Source organism: Ornithorhynchus anatinus, chromosome 14 (assembly GCF_004115215.2).
Source record: "Ornithorhynchus anatinus isolate Pmale09 chromosome 14, mOrnAna1.pri.v4, whole genome shotgun sequence".
Lineage (NCBI taxonomy): Eukaryota > Metazoa > Chordata > Mammalia > Monotremata > Ornithorhynchidae > Ornithorhynchus > Ornithorhynchus anatinus.
In genome coordinates, this window is record NC_041741.1 from 11252194 (window position 1) to 11271676 (window position 19483).

Genomic DNA, 19483 nt, shown 5'->3' on the forward strand with positions numbered 1-19483 from the left:
AAAGAGTATTTTACTGTCATCAGCACAAGATCATTTTTGGGTTTTGTTTCTTGTATACTACTGCTCAGTTTACTTAGGACTGTCTATCCTGACCCTTTCCTACTTTTCCTCTTTGTGCTGCGTGTTTCATTTCTCATTGTCATTTCCAGCAGAGGACAGGCATGGACAGATTCAGGCAGGAAGAGAAGGGTGTGGTGGCAGCAGTTGGTTGTAAGGGCAACTTAAAGCCCAAGAAAACTGAAAATTTTGTGGAGGCTTTCCTCTTCCTGGAGCCATATATCCCAGACTTCTCTGGAAGACTGGAACCTTCTGGAGGATGATGAAATCCAATTAAGAAGCTAAGCAGAATTTTTAAATTCAGAAGTTGTAATGGTACTTATTAAGCCTGGACTCCATTTAGAGCCAGAACGGAAATGGAGCTTCTTTCTCTTTATCTCTCTCTCTCTGTTCTTTCCCTTCTCTCCCTCCCTGGCTTCATTTCAATCTCACTTCACATGATGAAGCATGAGTTCACATGAGTTCACTCATGAACACTATGTGTTTATAGAACTTTGTATATTTATGAAAGTTTGTGTATTTATTGAAGCCTGTGTGTGTGCCTACGCTCAAATTATTTTATATGTTTATAGAACTATATTTATGGCTGTTTGCCTAATTAGGTTCATTTAAAACATTTGGATCTGGTCTGGCTTTCCATCTATTTCCTTTCCTTTTATTACAATTAAATTTTGTTTCTCAAATGTCTGTGGTAGTTTGATAGTACCTGGGGCACTCATGAATTTCGCCATCTTTCCTCTATCATCATCCTCAGTAAACTAGCATTCGAAGAATCCCACGTGGATCGTAACTGTCGTCTTGTGCATGAAACCTGGATATAAGGTACTTTAAAGAACTTGGAGTGGAACAAGTGAAACTCACATCATTCAGCTCTTTTAGCTACCTCTGATGAAAGGATTAATGTGGAAGGAGACTGAAACTCAGTTAAAATGAGTAACTATATTTGGGTTTTATTTCCAGGGTGTTCACAACCTCCATTTCCCTACATAATAGAATGGATTATTTCTTCTCTTGAGCAATGGATTCAAAGAACATAAAGAGATGGTTGGACGGCTAAGGCTTCTTGGTTTCAATCCAGCTTGGCTCATTAGAAGCTAAAATTTACTTCTACATAGCAAATGTGGTAATGAATGTAAAGTATTAGCTACTGCTAGCCAGTTTCTAATCAAGCAGAATTGTGCAGCCCCACCCAGGGTCAGGGAGATGGTAACTTGGGCAGTTGTACCCACAACCACAGACAAAAGACAGTCACACCCAGCCACTGGTTCCCACATCTATTCTTCATTCACACACATTCATACGATCCACTCACCCACAAACAACACATAGATACTGGTACTCACATTGGCTTCTCCCCTGATCAAACACAAATACATCTACACTCAGCTAAATCCTTCCCCCTCCCACAATTGCATGTCACACACATACTCTCCCTCTCCGCCAAACCCACAAATACCCACTACACCCACAAATGCCCACTACAAACAAGGTCTGAAGTAAAAGTGTTAGGAGCTGGGTAGGCAGGAGAAGCTTTTGTTTTGGGCAGGGAATGTGTCTACCAACTCTGTTATATTGTACTCTCCCAAGTGCTTAGTACAGTGATCTGTAACAAAGTGCTCTGCAAAGGGTAATTGCTCAAGAAATGCGACTGATTGATTGTGGTAGCTTCTGGGTCTGTGGCAGCAGCAAGATAAGGAAAGGGAGAGAGAGCGAGGGGAGCTTTTATTAGCATGGGGGGGCGGTTGTCCTGCTGTAGCAACAGCAGTTAAGGGATGGGGGAGGCAAGGTTTTTGCCTCCAGTGGATGAAGCAGGTTGGGCCCAGGGGTGGGGGTAAAGTAGGGCGTGTTCTTGGATTCACTCTCCAGTCTAGTGTTACTGGGGCTATACCTTTTGTGAATTTAGTACTCGTCAGGTGTTTATTCAGTCATTCAATCGTACTTACTGAGCGCTTACGGCATGTAGAGCACTCTACATGTATGCTTATATTGCATGTAGAGCTTGGGAGAGTACAATATAACAATAAACAGATACATTCTCTGCCCACAACAAGCTTAGCTGGAGAAGGTAGATTCTGCCAATTTGTCAGAAGTCAAGAAACAGATAATTTAATGTGATAATTATGATGCTTGTTAAACGCTATGTACTGAGCACTGTACTAAGCACTGGGGTAATAATAATAAATAATAATGTTGGTATTTGTTAAGCGCTTACTATGTGCAGAGCACTGTTCTAAGCGCTGGGGTAGACACAGGGGAATCAGGTTGTCCCACGTGGGGCTCACAGTCTTATTCCCCATTTTACAGATGAGGTAACTGAGGCACAGAGAAGTTAAGTAGATACCATAGATACCATAGATACCATGGTATGGGTAGATACCATAGAATCTAATTGGGCAGTCCATCTCCCACGTGGGAGTCAACTGCTTTGAAAATTTGGCAGGAAATGCACACACACTGGCATTATTTATGGGTTGAGAGCAGGGTCACTCGGTAATGTTTGAAATGTTATTTAGAAATAGCCTTGGGACTAAAATTAGGTCTGGATTTTAAGTGGAAGAAACAGCTAGTCAGCAGCAAGGTGACTGAGGGCACAGGACTTCACCCTTGTGTGGAGCCAAGCAGGAGCATTTCTGTTCGGTTGGCGTATTCTGTTTTAAGAACCCTGGGTTGTGTCTGCCAAGTTGGAGGCAAGGGAAAACACATCACTTTCTCAGTTGGCAAAGGGACGTCTATGGGATGGTGGAGGCAAGAGAATCAAGCCTGGAATCACCACGGAAACCCAGAGGAGGGATGGAACCCAAGCTTGAATGGGGGAAGTTCAGGAGATTGGCCAAGATTTGGGAAAACTTTTGTGCAGAAAGAAAATGAGAGAGAAAAATGAGAACAGGCACACTGTTCCCAGTCAACCAAGAAGCAACTGGAGCCTGTGACGCCCACCATTTGAAGTCAGACCGCTGTCAATCCCCATCACCAATATGGTAAAAGTAGAGATGGAATGGATTTAATTCTATATGACTACAGAGCAGCCTTGACTTCAAATAGAAGCTCAGTAAGTTTGTGAGACCAAGAGTTAAACCCCAAAATGTAAGCCTGTGAGTTCAGGATAGGAGAGTCTAAGCAAAACCTATGCACAAGGTGATGGAAGGTTTAATCTGCATTGGCTTGGCCAGCCTACGCTCAACAGTGGGTAAAGTTTACCCTCACTAGTGACATCTTTGCATCCCTTGTAGAGACTTGACATAACATCCTGATACCAAATGCCAGTGAGTTCCACATGGAATAAGGACTGTGTTCAATGCGATTATCTCGTGTCTATTCCAGTATTTAGCACAGTGCTTTGACACTTAACGGGAATATGATGTGGAATCAATGGTATTTATTAAGCACTATGTGCAGAGCACTGTACTAAGCGCTTGAAAGTACACTACAACAGAGTTGGCAGTCCCATTCCCTCCCCACAACGAGCTTACGGTTTGGAGGGGATGGGTTTTATTCGGTCCCTACTCAAAATATATTGTTGGGCTAAACGTGTACGGATGACTGAAACTATATCTTAGGTTTGTAAATATTTCCAAAAAGGTTCCAGTGTGGTGCTTGGATCACAGGAAGCGATCAGTCGAGATTCTGATGATAACGGTATGGATGTTATCACCAATAGCTTCCATACCAAAGTACATCCAACTCTACCCATTCAAAGCATACAAGGACCAAACTGGTCCAGCTCAGGTGGCCTTACCTTAAATTGGAGCAGACACCATTCTTGGGAAGTAGCCCTAAATGGAATACAGATCTCAGCTATGAATTCAGAGAATGTCAAGAGAACTGACAGGACCCTCAGATCACGAAGTTCATTTCCCCGATTCTCTGCGTAACTAACTTGGCTCGTAACTCTTTTCATTCTAGACCTTCTCTTTCCCCCACATGTTCCTCCTGTACTTTTTTTTAAAAGACTACTGTCGGATCTACATAATGGCAGGTTAGAACTGTGAGTCAGCATTTCTTTCCAGACAGAAAATCAAAATTATTGAAAGTAAGATGATGCAGAGGCTGTTTGAGATGCACATCCGCCCCCGGCAGAGACTTTGAGAAAATTTGGGCTGCCCATTTATGAATTGTTTATTACATTTCACGAAATGCACCAGGAATCAATAAAGTGAAAGCCAAAGTAATGAGCTCATTTCCAAGCCAATTATTGATCCTTTGGGGACTAAAATAGAGTAGTGCAGCTAGGGTGTGGAGGAAATAGAATTCCTTTAGCTATTAAAAACTTACAGACCAAAAGTCATGAATTGTCTTTATTCAAATTTTTTTTACATCTTCCCTTTTTTAACAGTGAAAAACAACTTACCCCACCTCTGGCACCTAAGAAATGTTTCTTAAAATTAGGTTTGGGTTTCTTAAAGCTATTAACTTCCAGAGAACTGAACAGCTATGTGCCATTATCTTGAAATTTTAATTTTTACAATACTATATATTAGAAAAAGCAACATCTGCTAGGAGCTTAATTCACATAAAAAAGGAATTAATAATATGGAATGGGTTCCAAATAATTTGGATAGAAATCCTTCCCTTTCTTCTTCTGTATGGCAGGAATGACACACTTGTTGAAATATTCTTACAGTTATCACTATGTTCATGAAGAGGGTTGCCATCCAAAACTGAAGACTGGAATTAGGGGTGCTCTACTTCTATTTTTTTAAATCTATGTATGTATCTTTATATTATGTTATAAATCATTTATTCATATTAACATCTGTCTCCCCATCTAAGACTGTAAGCTTGTTATAGGCAGGGGACGTGTCTGCTAATTCTGCTGTATTAAACTCTCCCAAGCTCTGCACATAGTAAGTGCTCAATAAATACCACTGATTGACTGATTGAAGTTGTGCTCCAGAGGCTAAAATTACCACTTTGTTATTTTGTTAAAGGGAAAAAATCATCTATATTTTTTAAAGTATATGAATTCTAGTTAGACTTTGTTCCTTTATATAACTTGGCCACTGCAAAGTCTAATTCAAATAACCAAAAATATATATTCTCTCACCAAAAGAAATATCTTTTGATGGGAAATTAAAAGAATAAAGCAAGTCAATAAATGACCACATTTTTAGCTATGTTGACTGTCTAATTTTTCTGTCAATATAGTAAAACTTCATTATAGTGAAATTGGTTAAAGACCAAGGGCTTTTCAGAGCTGCACTGTTTTATGGAACACAGAAATCAGAAGATTATATTGCATAATAAATAAAATTGCTGCTGAATCTGTACTTATTGTACAGGAAAATGTGGAAGATTCAGCCCCCAAAATGCTCTGATGGTCCCCAAATCCTTCCTTATTTTTCAAAGACGGCACCGTTGATGGTGAGTCATATGACTTGCATGCACGTGACTTTAAAGACGGGTGACACTCTCTTCTGCATTACCTGAATGCAAAGATCATTTCTTACTGCACGAATGCAGGGTCTTCATGGTGTTTTCAGGTCTGCTGCTCAGTATCCCAATCCGAAAGGCAAAATTTGCTTGAGGAAAGCAATTCCTCTCCCAATTACTGACACCGCCCCCCTCCCTTCGGCCCATCCAAACTGGTTTGTTTGGATTCCTATATGTGTGGTCCTATCCCTCTGTTTTGGAAGAAGGGGACTCTTCATTCAGATCAGTACTTCACTATAATGAGATCTTACAGTAGTTTTTCTTATTCACAAAACTTATATGAAGGCATAAAAATACTTGGGAAGGGGTTGGGCATTGAAAAATGTTACAGCTGTGTTCCACTGAGCACATTTCTATTATTCTAACAACTGAAATGTATACAGCCTTTGTTACAAAAATCTAAAGGAACTTTACCATAAACTTTACCAAAACATACCAATGAAGACAATTGCAAAAATCAGTACCATGTTTACTTTTTACAATGGAGAAACTCAGACATGGAGTATTTAGTCGATGGCAAAACAGATGAGAATGGTTTCTGTAAACACCTTACAAGATATGGGAAAGTCATTTTTCAAGTGATCTAATCATTGGGAAACAAGGTCAAGCAAACTCACTTTCATTTCTTAAAACTCAATCAAGTGGGTGTACGGTCCGTTGGTGTCCAGTTTCAGCACCTGCCTGTTCCCATAGGTGCCGTGTTTGACTGTGACTCCGGCTTCGGCACACTTGCTGTTTGAGGTCAGCTCTTTTTCGCACAGTTCCACGAACTGGGAATAGAGCCCCAGCCCTTCCTCTTTGCCTGAATTGCAGTGGTATTGTACGCCTCTTCCCTTTACTTTCCCACCCAGTGTGGCTTGCGGGATGATGAGAATGTCGCCGGGCAGATCCAATACCGACACGTGCTGGCCATTTTCAGACTCACTTAATTTCACATTTAAGAGTGTGCTAACTGGAAAAACAAAACATGAACAATTTTTTTTTAATGCTTCAATACTGAAAAGAACAAACCCAATGACTTGAAGTTTTCAATTATTCATTGTATTTACCAGATGCTATTCTGGCTTATTATCTTTCAGATCGCAACAGGTGCTATGCACATTTCCAAAAATGTCCACCCTCAGGTTTCTTAAGTGAGACCACGGTGCACCTTGCAACCACCAAGGACATTTGGTTTGGCCTCTGACCAGGATGGCAGATTGGAAAATCTGGTCACATCAGGCTCGCCTCCCAACTCTGAAAGGATGTAATACTTTATAGGTATACAGACTCAGAAGATTTTTTTTGTTTTTGTTTTTAATGGTACTTGTTAAGTTTTTACTAAGTGTCAGGCACTACTACATGCTAGGTTAGATACAAGTTAATCAAGTTAGACACAGCCCATTTCCCAGATGGAGTTCACATTCTTAATCCCCATTTTACAGATGAGCTGAGGCACAGAAAAGTGAGGTGACTTGCCCCAGGTCACAAAGCAGATAAGTGGCAGAGTGGGGATTAATTAGAACCCAGGTCCTCTCGCTCCCAGGCCCTTGCTCCTTCCCCTAAACCACACAGCTTCCCTAACCCGATCCCGGGTCAAACCTGTGATCCATCCTGTCACCCCCAAAGCCATACCAACAGCAGCACCAAAGCATTGTGTTAGGAGCCCACTGTGAGAAGGTCATTGTCTTGGGCATCTCTGTCTTCCAACCACTGGGTTAGAGATGAAACTTTTAACATCACTACCATTTCCCTCTGTAGCCCTAACTCTCCCTCCCGTTACCCACGATGAACTTCTCACCCCTGAGTTTATCCTACCTCTTCTTGAACCTACTGATATTTTCAGCTTGTACAGCTTCCTACAGTAACAAATTATTTATATTCTTCTTTCTCTCTAGCCTGTAAGCTCTTGTAGGCAGGGAACGTGACTACCAACTCTTTTATATTGCTTAGTACAGTGTTCTGCACACAGTAAGCATTCAATAAATACTACTGATTGATTGATGAATTACTAACTCTTTTGGTGTATAAAGGTACATTTCCTTTAGTTTGTTTTGCTCCTAACACCCTCAGGCTGCAAGGGTTGTGACCCTGTCCTGATACTGAGGGGTCTGGTGAACAACACTGGATACACCTTCACAAGAATCCTTCACGATTCTGTCGATTTTAATCCAGTTCACTTTGGGCCTTCATCTCTGCAGGCTGAAAACTCCTAACCTTTCCTGCCTCCTCTCCTTATGTGGAAACCGCCTCATTCCCTCCACTGATCCTGCTGCCCACACTAATGATACTTCCTGGAAGGAAAACTGAACCACGGTCAGGCCCAGGAACACAAAGGCAGCAACACCAGACCCAGTGGCAGCTGCAGAAAGTAGGATTGCATTCTCCGAGCATGGAGTGCACCCCACAAAGGCTAAAAGGAGCGTTTGGGGTCACACAGGGTTCTTCCCATCCAACACCTCCAGACCCCTGTGCTCCAGAGCTTTTGTGGCCTGTGAACTGCAAGGCCTGGTTTGCTCAGAAGTCAGTGGAAAGTGGGGGGCAGCAGAGCCCTCACTGCTGGGGACAGCAGTGCGGCACTGGGAGCCAGATGTCCCGGTTCCAGCTGTGTGATCTTGAGAAAGTCATTTCACCGCCCTGCATCTCAGTTTCCTCCTCTGTGAAATGGGGATACACCTGCCCTCCCTTCCTCTCAGATTGTGAGCTCCATAAGGAGTAGGGACTGTGTCATTCATTCATTCAATCGTATTTATTTGGCGCTTACTGTTTACAGAGTACTTTTCTCAGTGCTTGGGAGAGTAGAGTACAACAATAAATCGAGCTAGATGCCAGATCATTAGATCAGCATGCAGCATAAAGGAAGGACTTAATTCTCGAAGGATAGTTATCATTCTGCGCAGAGCACTCTACAGGGAGAAGACCCAGTCCCTGCCCTCCAGGAGTTTACAATACAATGGAGAAGCTTACAATCTAAATGGGATAGAGGTCTGGCCCAGGCACCCAAAATCACAAAACACGATTTCCTAGGGCCAGATTCTTCATCCAGAGATACCCAATGCTAGTCACTTCATGAAATCTGTGGAATCTTTCTCCCTCTGAAATCTGCCATCGGGGTCCACACTGACCCAGGTACATCACTGAGAGGTTTATGAGCCTTGGTCCCTTAGAAGATTAGGCTAGGTTAGCGGGATGCTTTGACTTCCCTGATCTGGAGTCTGTGGAAGATGAGAGTCCTGGAAACTCTGAAAATTCCAGGACACATTCTACCCTGAAATCAGGATCTGGGGGAACACTCCAGGAATAATAACAATGATGACATCTGTTAGGTGCCAAGCACTGAACAAAGCACTGGGCCAGATATATAATAATCAGATCGGACACAATCCCTGTCTCCCAAGAGGCTCATGAGACTAGTCATTGACACTCTCAACTGATTAGCCATTCCATCAGTCAGACCTATCCATTTTCCCTATTTAAAAGAGGAGGACTCTGCAGCACGGCCCTCGGTGACTCCTCCTGCGCTGGAAAAGCCTGAAGCTCTTGGAACTCTAATTTGGTTCTATGGCTAAATGGCTCTCGGGGGTTTATGCTGTTAGAAACTCAATTTTGGGATGCCAATAGGTCTGAGAGAAAGCAGTTTACCCATCCATACACCTCCCTCTGCTGGCTTAGAGGGAAAACTTAATACATCCTGCCTAGCTTCGTAGCAGATACTGCTCCTTGACAAATGAAGATTTTTCTAAGCCTACTTCACAATGAAAAACAGTCCAGCAGGGCATCTTAAACAATTCCCTCATCTGGAGTCTGTGGAAGATGGGAGTGGATTAAACAGTGAAAACGCCAAGATACATTCTGTTCCATTATGGGAGCTAGTGAAATCTTCAGAAAGTACACCTTAAATCCAAAAGAGGCACTAAAGCAGCGTGAGAGTCTCAGAAAAACGATTTTTAAAACCTCCCAGTGTCATGACCCTAACACTGTAAATCAATGTACAGCCTCCAAAATGGTTATAATGCTGCACAGGGAAAGTTTGCAAGCACAGACATCTCCATTAACTACAAAGCCATTTTCTCCTCTGCTCCAAATCTTCCAGATTTAAATAGTTTGCATCCCAATATGCATCCCTTACGATTTTAATCATATAGTTTCTGGGTTTTACATGCATTTTCTTGCAGGGAACAAATGAAAAACGGGAGTAAAGTGGGAGGTGAGAAGCATTTATGCCACTGTGGTGAGAAGTGACAACTGAAATAGCTTTTCTAAATCCCAGTTTTTCCAGATTCATCACCAGTAGTGCATGTAATAAAGTAGTCGAAGGCATGTCGTGTTGGAACAGCTTGTAGAGCACAAGTTACCCTGTAAGGACTACCTTCCAGCCTACGAGCTTGTGGGTTTGCTCAACTCACATTAACCTCAACTATTTACATGGAGCAGAAGACCATTTCTCATACTTAATGTCCCAAACGTTGAAAGGGCTGTTTCAGCAGCCAAGAGGGATTTCACTGTCTCACAACCAACCCCACTAACACAGCGGCTACTGCCTGAGTCTTAGCAAAATCTACCAAATTCCCCTGAAATTCCCAAGAAGTGATAAGCCATTGCTTCCAAGTTCCTCGACAATTTGAGGTTCACATGTCTGCCTGCTCCCAGGTGGAAATTATGGGGACTGTGCCGGGAGATTTGGGGGCAAGGGGAGAGATGGGGGGGGGGGGGAATGCTCTTTCCCAGGTCTAAGGATCCCTGGGAGTTTCCTGAGGGAGAAATGGGGCAATTATTCTCCAACACTAAGAAGGGTTCTCCTCATTAAATTCATTACAGCTAATTGTGCAACTTCATACTATATCTATGAGGTCATTATTCGGGATTAAGACTTGCAGATTAAATCTGCCTAGGGAATCACAGGCACTGGGTTACTATTTACAATATGCCTGCATCAGCAAGCCAAAGAATCCTTTTATTAGGGCTCATGTTATGTGCAACACTTAAATCTGCACAATAGAACCCTGAATCAAACCCAAAAGCAGTCTTGATGCCACAGAGTTACTGTCCATTGCGATCCCGAGCACATATTTAATGGCATAAAACCTAAGGACTGGACTTTTTGTACAAGGAAATTGGAACTTTTACATTTGTCCTGAATGTCTGACTTTCCTCTGTAACCGTAATTCCCTTGAATGTAAGGACTCTAGCTAATTCATTCTTCTGAAAATTCCCAACCCGTGTAGCACAGCGCTTTGCATGTAGTAGTAAATGCTTTATAAATTACTGCTCTTCATGGAGGATAAATCTAGAAACTTAGGCAAGAGAGACATGAATCTGCTTCCTATCGCTTGTCAGTAGCATCTCCCTCTACCTGCTGGTTGTCCCTCGGGGAGGGTGCTAGGTTACTGTAGGCTTTTATGATCTAAACCTATTTCCAGTCATCAGGTGCAAGTTCAGATATTTCTTTACAGCTATGGGGTATGCAAACTTGCAACTGTTGTTTCTCCAAATCCACAAGTCCATTAATCAATCAACAGTATTTCTTGAGGGCATACTAACTTGCAGAGCATGTACTAAGTGCTTGAGAGAGAACAATACAATAGAGTAGGTAGATATAATCCCTGCCCCAAAGGAACTTAAGGAATAGAGGGGCAGATAGATATAAAATCAATTAGGTGGGTATGTACCCATGCACTGTAGGACTGGGGGAAGGAGAATATCAAAATGCTTAAGGGGTACAGGTCCAAATGCATAGACACTGCAGAAGAGAAGTCTAAGACAGGTAGATGAGGATTTAGTCAGGGTTAATGACTAAGCAATGCCTTAATGGTATTGCTGTTTTCTACTCTTTGCCTGAATAAATGTTCTGATGGGCTATGCCCGAGTATCAGACTCCTGCCAAGTTACCTTTTGGTCTTTTTCCTGGCCTGGCCACCTCATAGCTCTGAATCTTGGTGCCTTCTCCCACTAAACAGGTCTGACACTTCCTCTGGGCTCCTGTTTTCAACCCCAGTGATCCTTCCAGAACAACACAGCCTCTCTCACTTCATTTGGCTCTCCTACTCTCACTTTCCTGGGGAATATTCCCATCCTACTCACTCATTTACACAATATATGTTTTATTTCTTTTCCAGTTATAATACCCACAAACAATATCTTATTGCTGTTGAATGTACAAGGGTCAGGTTTAGTTCCAAGAGCAAGGAACAGGTCTAATATACTCTTTGTATTTACCGTAGCAGCAAATTCAGCCAAGCTTCCTAATGAAATAAACTATCCTACATAGACTTGAAGCCTCAAGAAGGAGGTGTTTCTCTGAAACTACTGAGAAAAGTTATTAGCTAATCCAGTTCCCTCTATTGTGGATAAATATAGTTTAGAACTCACAATGGTGAGTGGCATGACTTCAACCCAGAAGCCTTGATTGCCTATAAGGCATAATTCTAGCAGATTCTTAATTAAGCCTTTTCCATCCCAATCCCAAGTTGCTCATTGCATTGGTTGTGCTTGTTTTCAATTTTAAGGAACAGAACTTAATAAAAAGAAACTCATACCCATTTTGGGAAGCAGTTCTTCATTAGCTCCTTTGAAGAAGCACACGTAGATCACCACTCCCTTGTTAATCTATGAAAAATTACCAAAGAGCATTCGGCTTATAAATAAGCTTCTACGAAGAGGCCTAAGGCAATTAAAAACTCCCCGAACATGATCAGCCACAAAGCCCAAGTTGAGCAAACTCCCCGGCATTAACAGCACCCTGGTTAGGAGCACAAGATAACACAATAGGTTTGATTATTTAATCCCAAATTTGAGACTATCAGCAAATATTTTTCAGCTAGTCATTCAAGTAATTAATCTATTCCCAAGTTTGAAACGTGGCCAGTGGAAGCCAGGGAAGCAAATTACACCCTGAATTGCCAATGTGACATCTTCATTCATTCCTTCAATCGTGTTTATTGACCACTTACTATGTGCAAAGCACTGTACTGAGCGCTTGGGAGAGCAGAATATAACGATAACATTCCCAGCTCCTAACGATAGGATATCATCGAGAAAGACAGAATAACAGTTAATTGCACACCACTTGTTCACCCTGAGAAAAGCAGGCAGACTAAACTCTTGACTTGCTAGCAGTGTGCTGCCAAGCCAACAAAATTCTAAAATACAGAACTAAACTTTTCGGCTCCAATTATCAATAATTTAAAAATATAAAATCACTCTGAAAGGGCAATGGGGGCAGTGAACAGCTTCTGTGACTGAACAGGCGAACAGTGTGACTCGCCATCCCAGGACACATACGTGCCAGTCCCAGGCAATAACTTGAGGTGCGTGTTAGACAGTCACATTCCCAAATGTGGCATCAAAGTCACTCGTCACACACCTTCTCTTCTAATCCATCCCATCTACATACCCAAAACATTTTCGTCCACACAGTTCAGTGGGTTAAAATTCTTTTGGTGGTGTTAAACTTTTTAATCGTTTAATCAACCCATCACCAAATGCTTGGACTGGCTTTTACTAATCACAGACAGAGCAGATTACAGAATTTAGATGGTTGTAACTGGTGCTAAACCAGGGTATTTGTTTTTTTTTGTTATTATGATTAGTAATTTAAGAAGGACACCAGAATATGGCTGAGATATTTTTTAAGGATTTTTGTTCTTTGTGGACTTGAGCCACAGTTCCAGAAAGGGTTTCAAGAATGAAAATTAAATCAGTGACAATTAGTCAGAGGTAAAGTTAATAGCTCTGGTATCCTAGGCAACAGCGATAGAAAAACAAACTCTACCCATTTCATCATTTGAGGTTTTAATCCCAGCTCCACCATTTGGCTGCTGGGCCACCTTGGTCAAGATACTTAACGTCTCTGTGCTTCAGCATCCTCCTCCCTTGGTCAAGATACTTAACTTCTCTGTGCTTCGGTATCGTCCTCTGTAAAATGGGGACTCGATACCAGTTCTCCCTCCTACACGGTAAACCCCGTGTGGGGCTGAGAGTGGGTTTGCTCTGATTATCTTGTACAAAGCTCGGCACTTAGTGCTTCATAATTATAATAATTGTGAAATTTCTTATTATTATCCGGTAAAGCCTCTCCCTTGGGGGAGAGGGTCATCACAGAAAAACTCCTTTCCCTCATCCAGTACCTGCAATCCTCCGTTTCCCAAAGTGCCGCAGGTCTGAGAGCCAAGGAGGCGGAGGGCTACCGGAATGACCCTGCTCAGGGCCTGGTGGTTGGTACCCGGCAGAGGTGAGGGGGCAAGTGCTTTCTAGGTCCTGTCCCGGGGTCGAGGAGATTCCCCCATAGCCACCACCCCACCCTTGAGCCATCGGCTCCACCACTGGCCAACTTCCCAATTCCTCCTTCCTCTTCCCACGGCTCCACGCTCAACCCTGGTGCGGTGAGAAGCAACGTGACCCGCTGGGTAGGACCCGGGCCTGGGAGTTGGAAGGACCTGGGTTCGAATCCTGGCTGGGCCACTTGTCTGTGTGACCTTGGGCAAGTCACTTCACTGGGCCACAGTTCCCTCATCTGTTAAGTGGGGATTAAGATCGTGAGCCTCCTGTGGGACAGGGACGATGTCCAACCTGTAAACTGGTCCTCTAGACTGTAAACTCACTGTGGGCAGGGAATGGATCTGTTTATTGTTATATTATACTCTCCCACGCACTTAGTACAGTGCTTTACACAATGTAAATGCATCATAAATTCGACTATCTGGTGAGGCAGCACGGCATAGTGGATAGAGCACGGGCCTGGGGATCAGAAGGTCATGGGTTCTAATCCCAGCTCTGCCTGTCGTCTGCTGTGACCTTGGGCAAGTCACTTCACTTCTCTGGGCCTCAGTTTTTTCACCTGTAAAATGGGGATTAAGATTTTGAGGCTAATGGGGGACAGGGCCTGTGTCTGACCTGATTAGGTTGCATCTACCCCAGAGTTTAGAACAGTGCTTTGTACCTAATAAGTGCCTGTTACCGTCATTATTACTATTATTATTATTGTATCCACCCCAGGGTTTAGTACAGTACCTGACACATAGTAAGCTCTTCCCCTCGATTCTATTTATTGCCCTTGTTCTTGTCCGTCTCCCCCGATTAGACTGTGTGCCCGTCAAGGGGCAGGGACTGTCTCTGTTACCGATGTGTACAATCCAAGCGCTTAGTCCAGTGCTCTGCACAGAGTAAGCGCTCAATAAATACTATGGAATGAATGAACGAAGGCTCATGCCCTAAGCGCTCAATAAATACGGTTGAATGAAGGAAGGAAGGAGCGAATGAATGATTATGGCCTAGGCGCTCAATAAATAGGACTGAAGGAGCCAACGAAGGAGGGAACGAATGAATGATTAGGGCTGTGCGTTGGGGGAGGGGGGGAGGATCCCGGGGGGACCCGGCCTGCGTTACCTCCACCCAGTGTTGGTGTCCGTCCCCCCGGGCGGGCCGCACCTGCAGTCGGGCCTGCAGACACTGCTGCAGCAACGCCCGGGCCCGAGGAGCAGGAGGCGGAGGCGGAGGCGGAGGCGGCGGCGGCGAGGACGGGCCGGGAGCCGCCATGGCGCCGCGGGGCCCAGCGGGGGCCAGCGGGAGCGAGCGCCGCGCGCCGGGGGACAGCGGGGGCGCGGGGGCGCGCACGCACTGCCTCCCCTCCCACCCCCCGCGCGCACGCAGCGTCCCCTCTCCCCCCTGCGCGCGCCCTCGGGTCACGCCTCACAAGGCCGCGGCCTTCGCCCCCGCCTCGCCCGTCCCTCAGCTCCGCCTCATTATCCCTTTCCTTTCCTTTCCTTTCCTTTCCTTTCCTTTCCTCTCCTTTCCTCTCCTCTCCTCTCCTCTCCTCTCCTCTCCTCTCCTCTCCTCTCCTCTCCTCTCCTCTCCTCTCCTCTCCTCTCCTCTCCTCTCCTCTCCTCTCCTCTCCTCTCCTCTCCTCTCCTCTCCTCTCCTCTCCTCTCCTCTCCTCTCCTCTCCTTCCCTTCCTCCCCTTTCCTTTCCCCTCCTTCCCTTCCTCCCCGCCCTCCCTCCCTCCTTTCCTTCCTTCCCTCCCTCCTCCTTTCCTTCCCTCCTCTCCTTCCCTCCCTCCCTCCTGCTCTCCTTCCCTCCCTCCTGCTCTCCTTCCCTCCCTCCTCCTCGCCTTCCCTCCCTCCTGCTCTCCTTCCCTCCCTCCTCCTCGCCTTCCCTCCCTCCTCCTCGCCTTCCCTCCCTCCTCGCCCTCCCTCCCTCCTCCTCTCCTTCCCTCCCTCCTTCTCTCCTTCCCTCCCTCCTCCTCTCCTTCCCTCCTTCTTTCTTTCCCCTTACTATGTGCACAGCACTGGACCAAGCGCTTGGAATGGACAGTTTAGCCACAGACGGAGACCATCCCAGCCTAACAACGGGCTCACAGTCTACAAGGGGGAGACAGCAAGACAAGGAATCAGGCACCAATACCATCCAAATAGATCAGTAGAATCATAGATTCATTCATTCAGTCGTATCTATTGAGCTCCTACTGTGTGCTGAGCACTGGACGAAGGGCTTAGGATGGACAATTTGGCCACAGATAGAGATAATCCCTGCCCAGTGACGGGCTCGCAGTCTAGAAGGGGGAGACGGACGGCAAAAGAAAACAAGGAGTAAGGCGCCAATACCATCAAAATAGATCAATAGAATCATAGATTCCCTCATTCACTCAATCGTATTTATTGAGCGCCTACTGTGTGCACAGGACTGGACCAAGCAGTTGGAATGGACAGTTCGGCCACAGACAGAGACCATCCCGGCCCAACAACAGGCACACAGTCAAGAGGGAGACAGCAAAACAAGGAATCAGGTGCCAATACCATCAAAATAGATCAATAGAATCATGGATTCATTCATTCAGTCGTATTTATTGAGCTCCTACTGTGTGTTGAGCATTGGACGAAGCACTTGGACTAGACAATTCAGCCACAGAGAGAGACAATCCCTGCCCAAAGACGGGCTCACAGTCTAGAAGGGGGAGACGGACAGCAAAAGAAAACTAGGAGTCAGGTGCCAATACTATCAAAATAGATCAATAGAATCATAAATTCATTCATTCAGCCATATTTATTGAGCACCTACTGTGTGCTGAGCACTGCACTAAGCGTTTGGAATGGACAGTTGGCCACAGATAGAGACCATCCCTACCTAACCTGACCCAGCTACAGGGCTTCTTCTAAAAAACAATTCCAGAATCAGTGACCAAAGAGGCTGGTAATGATAAATATTCATGTAATAAAAATGGTGGTCTGGCAGCTAAGAATGTATTTCCCTTCTAACCCAGCTCTGTATTCTGGATTGGGAGCAGAAAAAGCTTACTGTGACCACGTAGACCTATTCTTCAGTGAGGAGTGCAAGGCATTCAGATAAACAGGGACTGGGAAAATTGAGGAATTAATGAGGGATTCACGCTAAGGGATGGTAGATTGATTCAGTAAAAGAGCTGTTTCGAGAAGCTGTACAGATGCACATTCTTTATGATGCTTTCATATAGGTCTCTGCAGAAATGTTTTCATTAGAGTGCTAGTGGAATGGCACATTCTTCAGCTGGGTGAGATAGGTGATCCTAATCTCCTCTTGTTTCTCTGTTTCTAAATTAGTTTTTCTCTTCAAAAAAAATTCTGCACATTCTCACACAATCACATTCACACAGGCAGACCCATTATCAGGCTGGAATTACGTTCTAGAGTCCACCGTGGGCAACGTTCAGCAAGAGCCTGAGCGACAAGGAACGAGCACAGTGGGGCCCCTCACTTAAGGGCTATTTCCGCAAGGAAACTTTAGAACGGGAATATATTGATTCTTCAGATCCAAGGTCAGAACATGGCCCAGAAAAAAATAAAACATCCTGATTTGGCTTCCTCATGAGAAGCCAACCCACTCCTCCTTTCACTGTCATATTCTCCCACACTCACCCCCCCACCACTTCCTCACTTCCAGACTCCCGAACATCAGCAGATAAGCCACTTGCCCCAGTGCCAATCGCCCCATTCCCTCACTAACAAGATCAAACAATCGATCGATCAATCAATCAATCGTATTTATTGAGCACTTACCATGTGAAAAGTGCTGTACTCAGCACTTGGGAGAGGACAATATAACGATATAACAATCACATTCCCCTCCCAAAATGAGTTTACAGCCTAGAGGGAGAAGCAGGCATTAATATAAATAAATTACAGATATGTACATGTGCTGTGGGGCTGGTGGTGAATAAAGGGAGCAAGTCAGAGAGATGCAAAAGGGAGTGGGAGAAAGAAGAATTGGTGTTCCTCCTCCCACTTCAATCAGAATAGTAGTGTAAGAGAAAAGAAAATGTCTGCTCCTCCTAGAGTGTGTCTAGTTTCAAAATTCTTCCTGTCAGGATTCCAAGAATTATTTCTGGAACTGATCTCTGCAGTATCTCCAAATGGCATAAAATAGTCTACTAGCTAAGGTGGCTAAAGCCCAGTGAACTTGCCTTATTTTGGTGTCTGTAGTGGAAGATTAATTGCCATTACTTAGTTCTAAGGAATTTATCGTTTTAGCTGCAACAAGGATCTTTACTGAGAACTGACCTTTTTACTATTTTAGGCGAGAATACCATTTTATGAACTCTGGATCAATCACTAGGTCTTAGAGCTGGACAGTACTTCTCTAAAAATGATTTAACCATCAGTGTTCTCTTAGTTACTGGAAATTTTTTTGTTTGGAAGAATCTTGATTGACTATTCAAAAACTCTGCAGTTGCTCAGGGTAATACCACAGAAAGAGCACTTAATGATTCTATACTTTTTCCTCCTCCGTCCTTTTTTTTCTTCCACCCATTGGAAAAATAGTATCTGTCTCATAAAACAACATCCATAAGCTGTATAATCTGCCTTCAGATACAAAACCGACACTGCTGACTGAATCAAACCCACCGGTGAGAAGGCAGACACAGAACCACAATCTTTCACCCATGGTTACCGTCCCCTGCTGTGATCAAGTGTTTGCTGTTTGCAGGTCCTGATGCTAGTTTTGGCTTTGCCTCTTGGTTTTCTTGAAGCTTCTGCTCCTTCCCGACTGCAGCGTGTCAAGGCTGATCAGTCTGTCACAACCGTCTCCAATACTGTATTCAGCTGTCCTGCTGCATTTTTTTGACACGGTGCTTCACTCTTTCCTATCCCCACTAATTCAGGTCACTTTAGAACAGCTGCAAGGGAATTTTACTGTCAGTACATCAAATTACAATTTAAGAAATATAACTGGGTCCCACCATCCAGCCCAGTATTCTATCTCTGAGAAGTGGCATAGCTTAGAGGAAAGAAGATGGGCCCGGGAATCAGAAGACCTGTATTCCGATCCTGGCTCTGCCACTTGCCTGCTGTATCAATTGTCGGCAAGTAACTTGACTTCTCTGTGCCTTAGTTTCTTCGTCTGTAAACTGGGGACTAAAAAGCTGTTCTCCCTCCTACTTAGACTGTGAGCCCTATATGGGAGAGGAACTGTGCCTGACCTGATTATCTGGTGTGTCTAGCACAGTGCTGCGTATAATGCGTAACAACTATACAATCAACTACAAAGCGTGCTTAACTATACGGTAAGTGCATAACAATTACCGCAATTATTATTAAACTGTTAGCTCACCTCTAGACTGGAAGCTCGATGTCCACCAGCTCTGTTTTACTCTATACTCCCAAATGCTTAGTATGGTGTTCTGCACACAGCAAGTGCTCAAAAGATGTGATTGATCGATCGATTGGTAAATATTACTATTAATGGTACCAGTATGCTTAGAGGACTCATGTTATGTTTGTCCTTCTGTACATCCAACCTGATGTTTAAGGATGTATACCACCTAACATCTAAAAAATTACCTTTGATGTCCCTTGTGTACCTATGCTTATCCCCTGCTGCTTCCCCTAGCTGTAAAAATGTATTTTAATGTCTGCCTCCCCAACTAGATTGTAAGCTCTTTAAGGACAGGGATCATGGCTGCTGATTCTACTGTACTGAACTCTCCTAAGCGCTGACTGATTGATTCCTAAGTTTTTCCTCTAGTAATCCATCCTAGTCTGTTGGTGCA

At 44.1% G+C, this 19483-nt stretch overlaps 1 protein-coding gene across 2 annotated transcripts; it reads right to left on the minus strand.

Annotated features, from left to right (window-relative positions):
• Positions 1-4337: 4337 nt before the first annotated feature.
• Positions 4338-15028, minus strand: DTD2 (D-aminoacyl-tRNA deacylase 2). Of its 2 annotated transcripts, none has more exons than XM_039914089.1 (3): positions 14893-15028; positions 12003-12072; positions 4338-6439 (listed from the first exon to the last, which is right to left on the minus strand). In XM_039914089.1, exons 1-3 carry the CDS (start codon positions 14998-15000, stop codon positions 6114-6116), a joined length of 504 nt encoding a protein of 167 aa, XP_039770023.1. In that variant the 5' UTR covers positions 15001-15028; the 3' UTR covers positions 4338-6113. The 2 variants fall into 2 exon arrangements, with proteins under 2 accessions (XP_039770023.1, XP_028935128.1); XM_029079295.2 differs by having other exon boundaries at positions 14851-15028.
• Positions 15029-19483: the final 4455 nt, after the last annotated feature.

Coding starts and splice junctions, on each gene's coding strand:
- DTD2 (XM_029079295.2), bottom strand. CDS start 15,000: ATGGCGGCTCCCGGCCCGTCCTCGCCGCCGCCGCCTCCGCCTCCGCCT. Junction 12,073..14,850: donor GACACCAACACTGGGTGGAG/GTAACGCAGGCC, acceptor AATTTTTCATAG/ATTAACAAGGGAGTGGTGAT. Junction 6,440..12,002: donor AGAACTGCTTCCCAAAATGG/GTATGAGTTTCT, acceptor TTGTTTTTCCAG/TTAGCACACTCTTAAATGTG.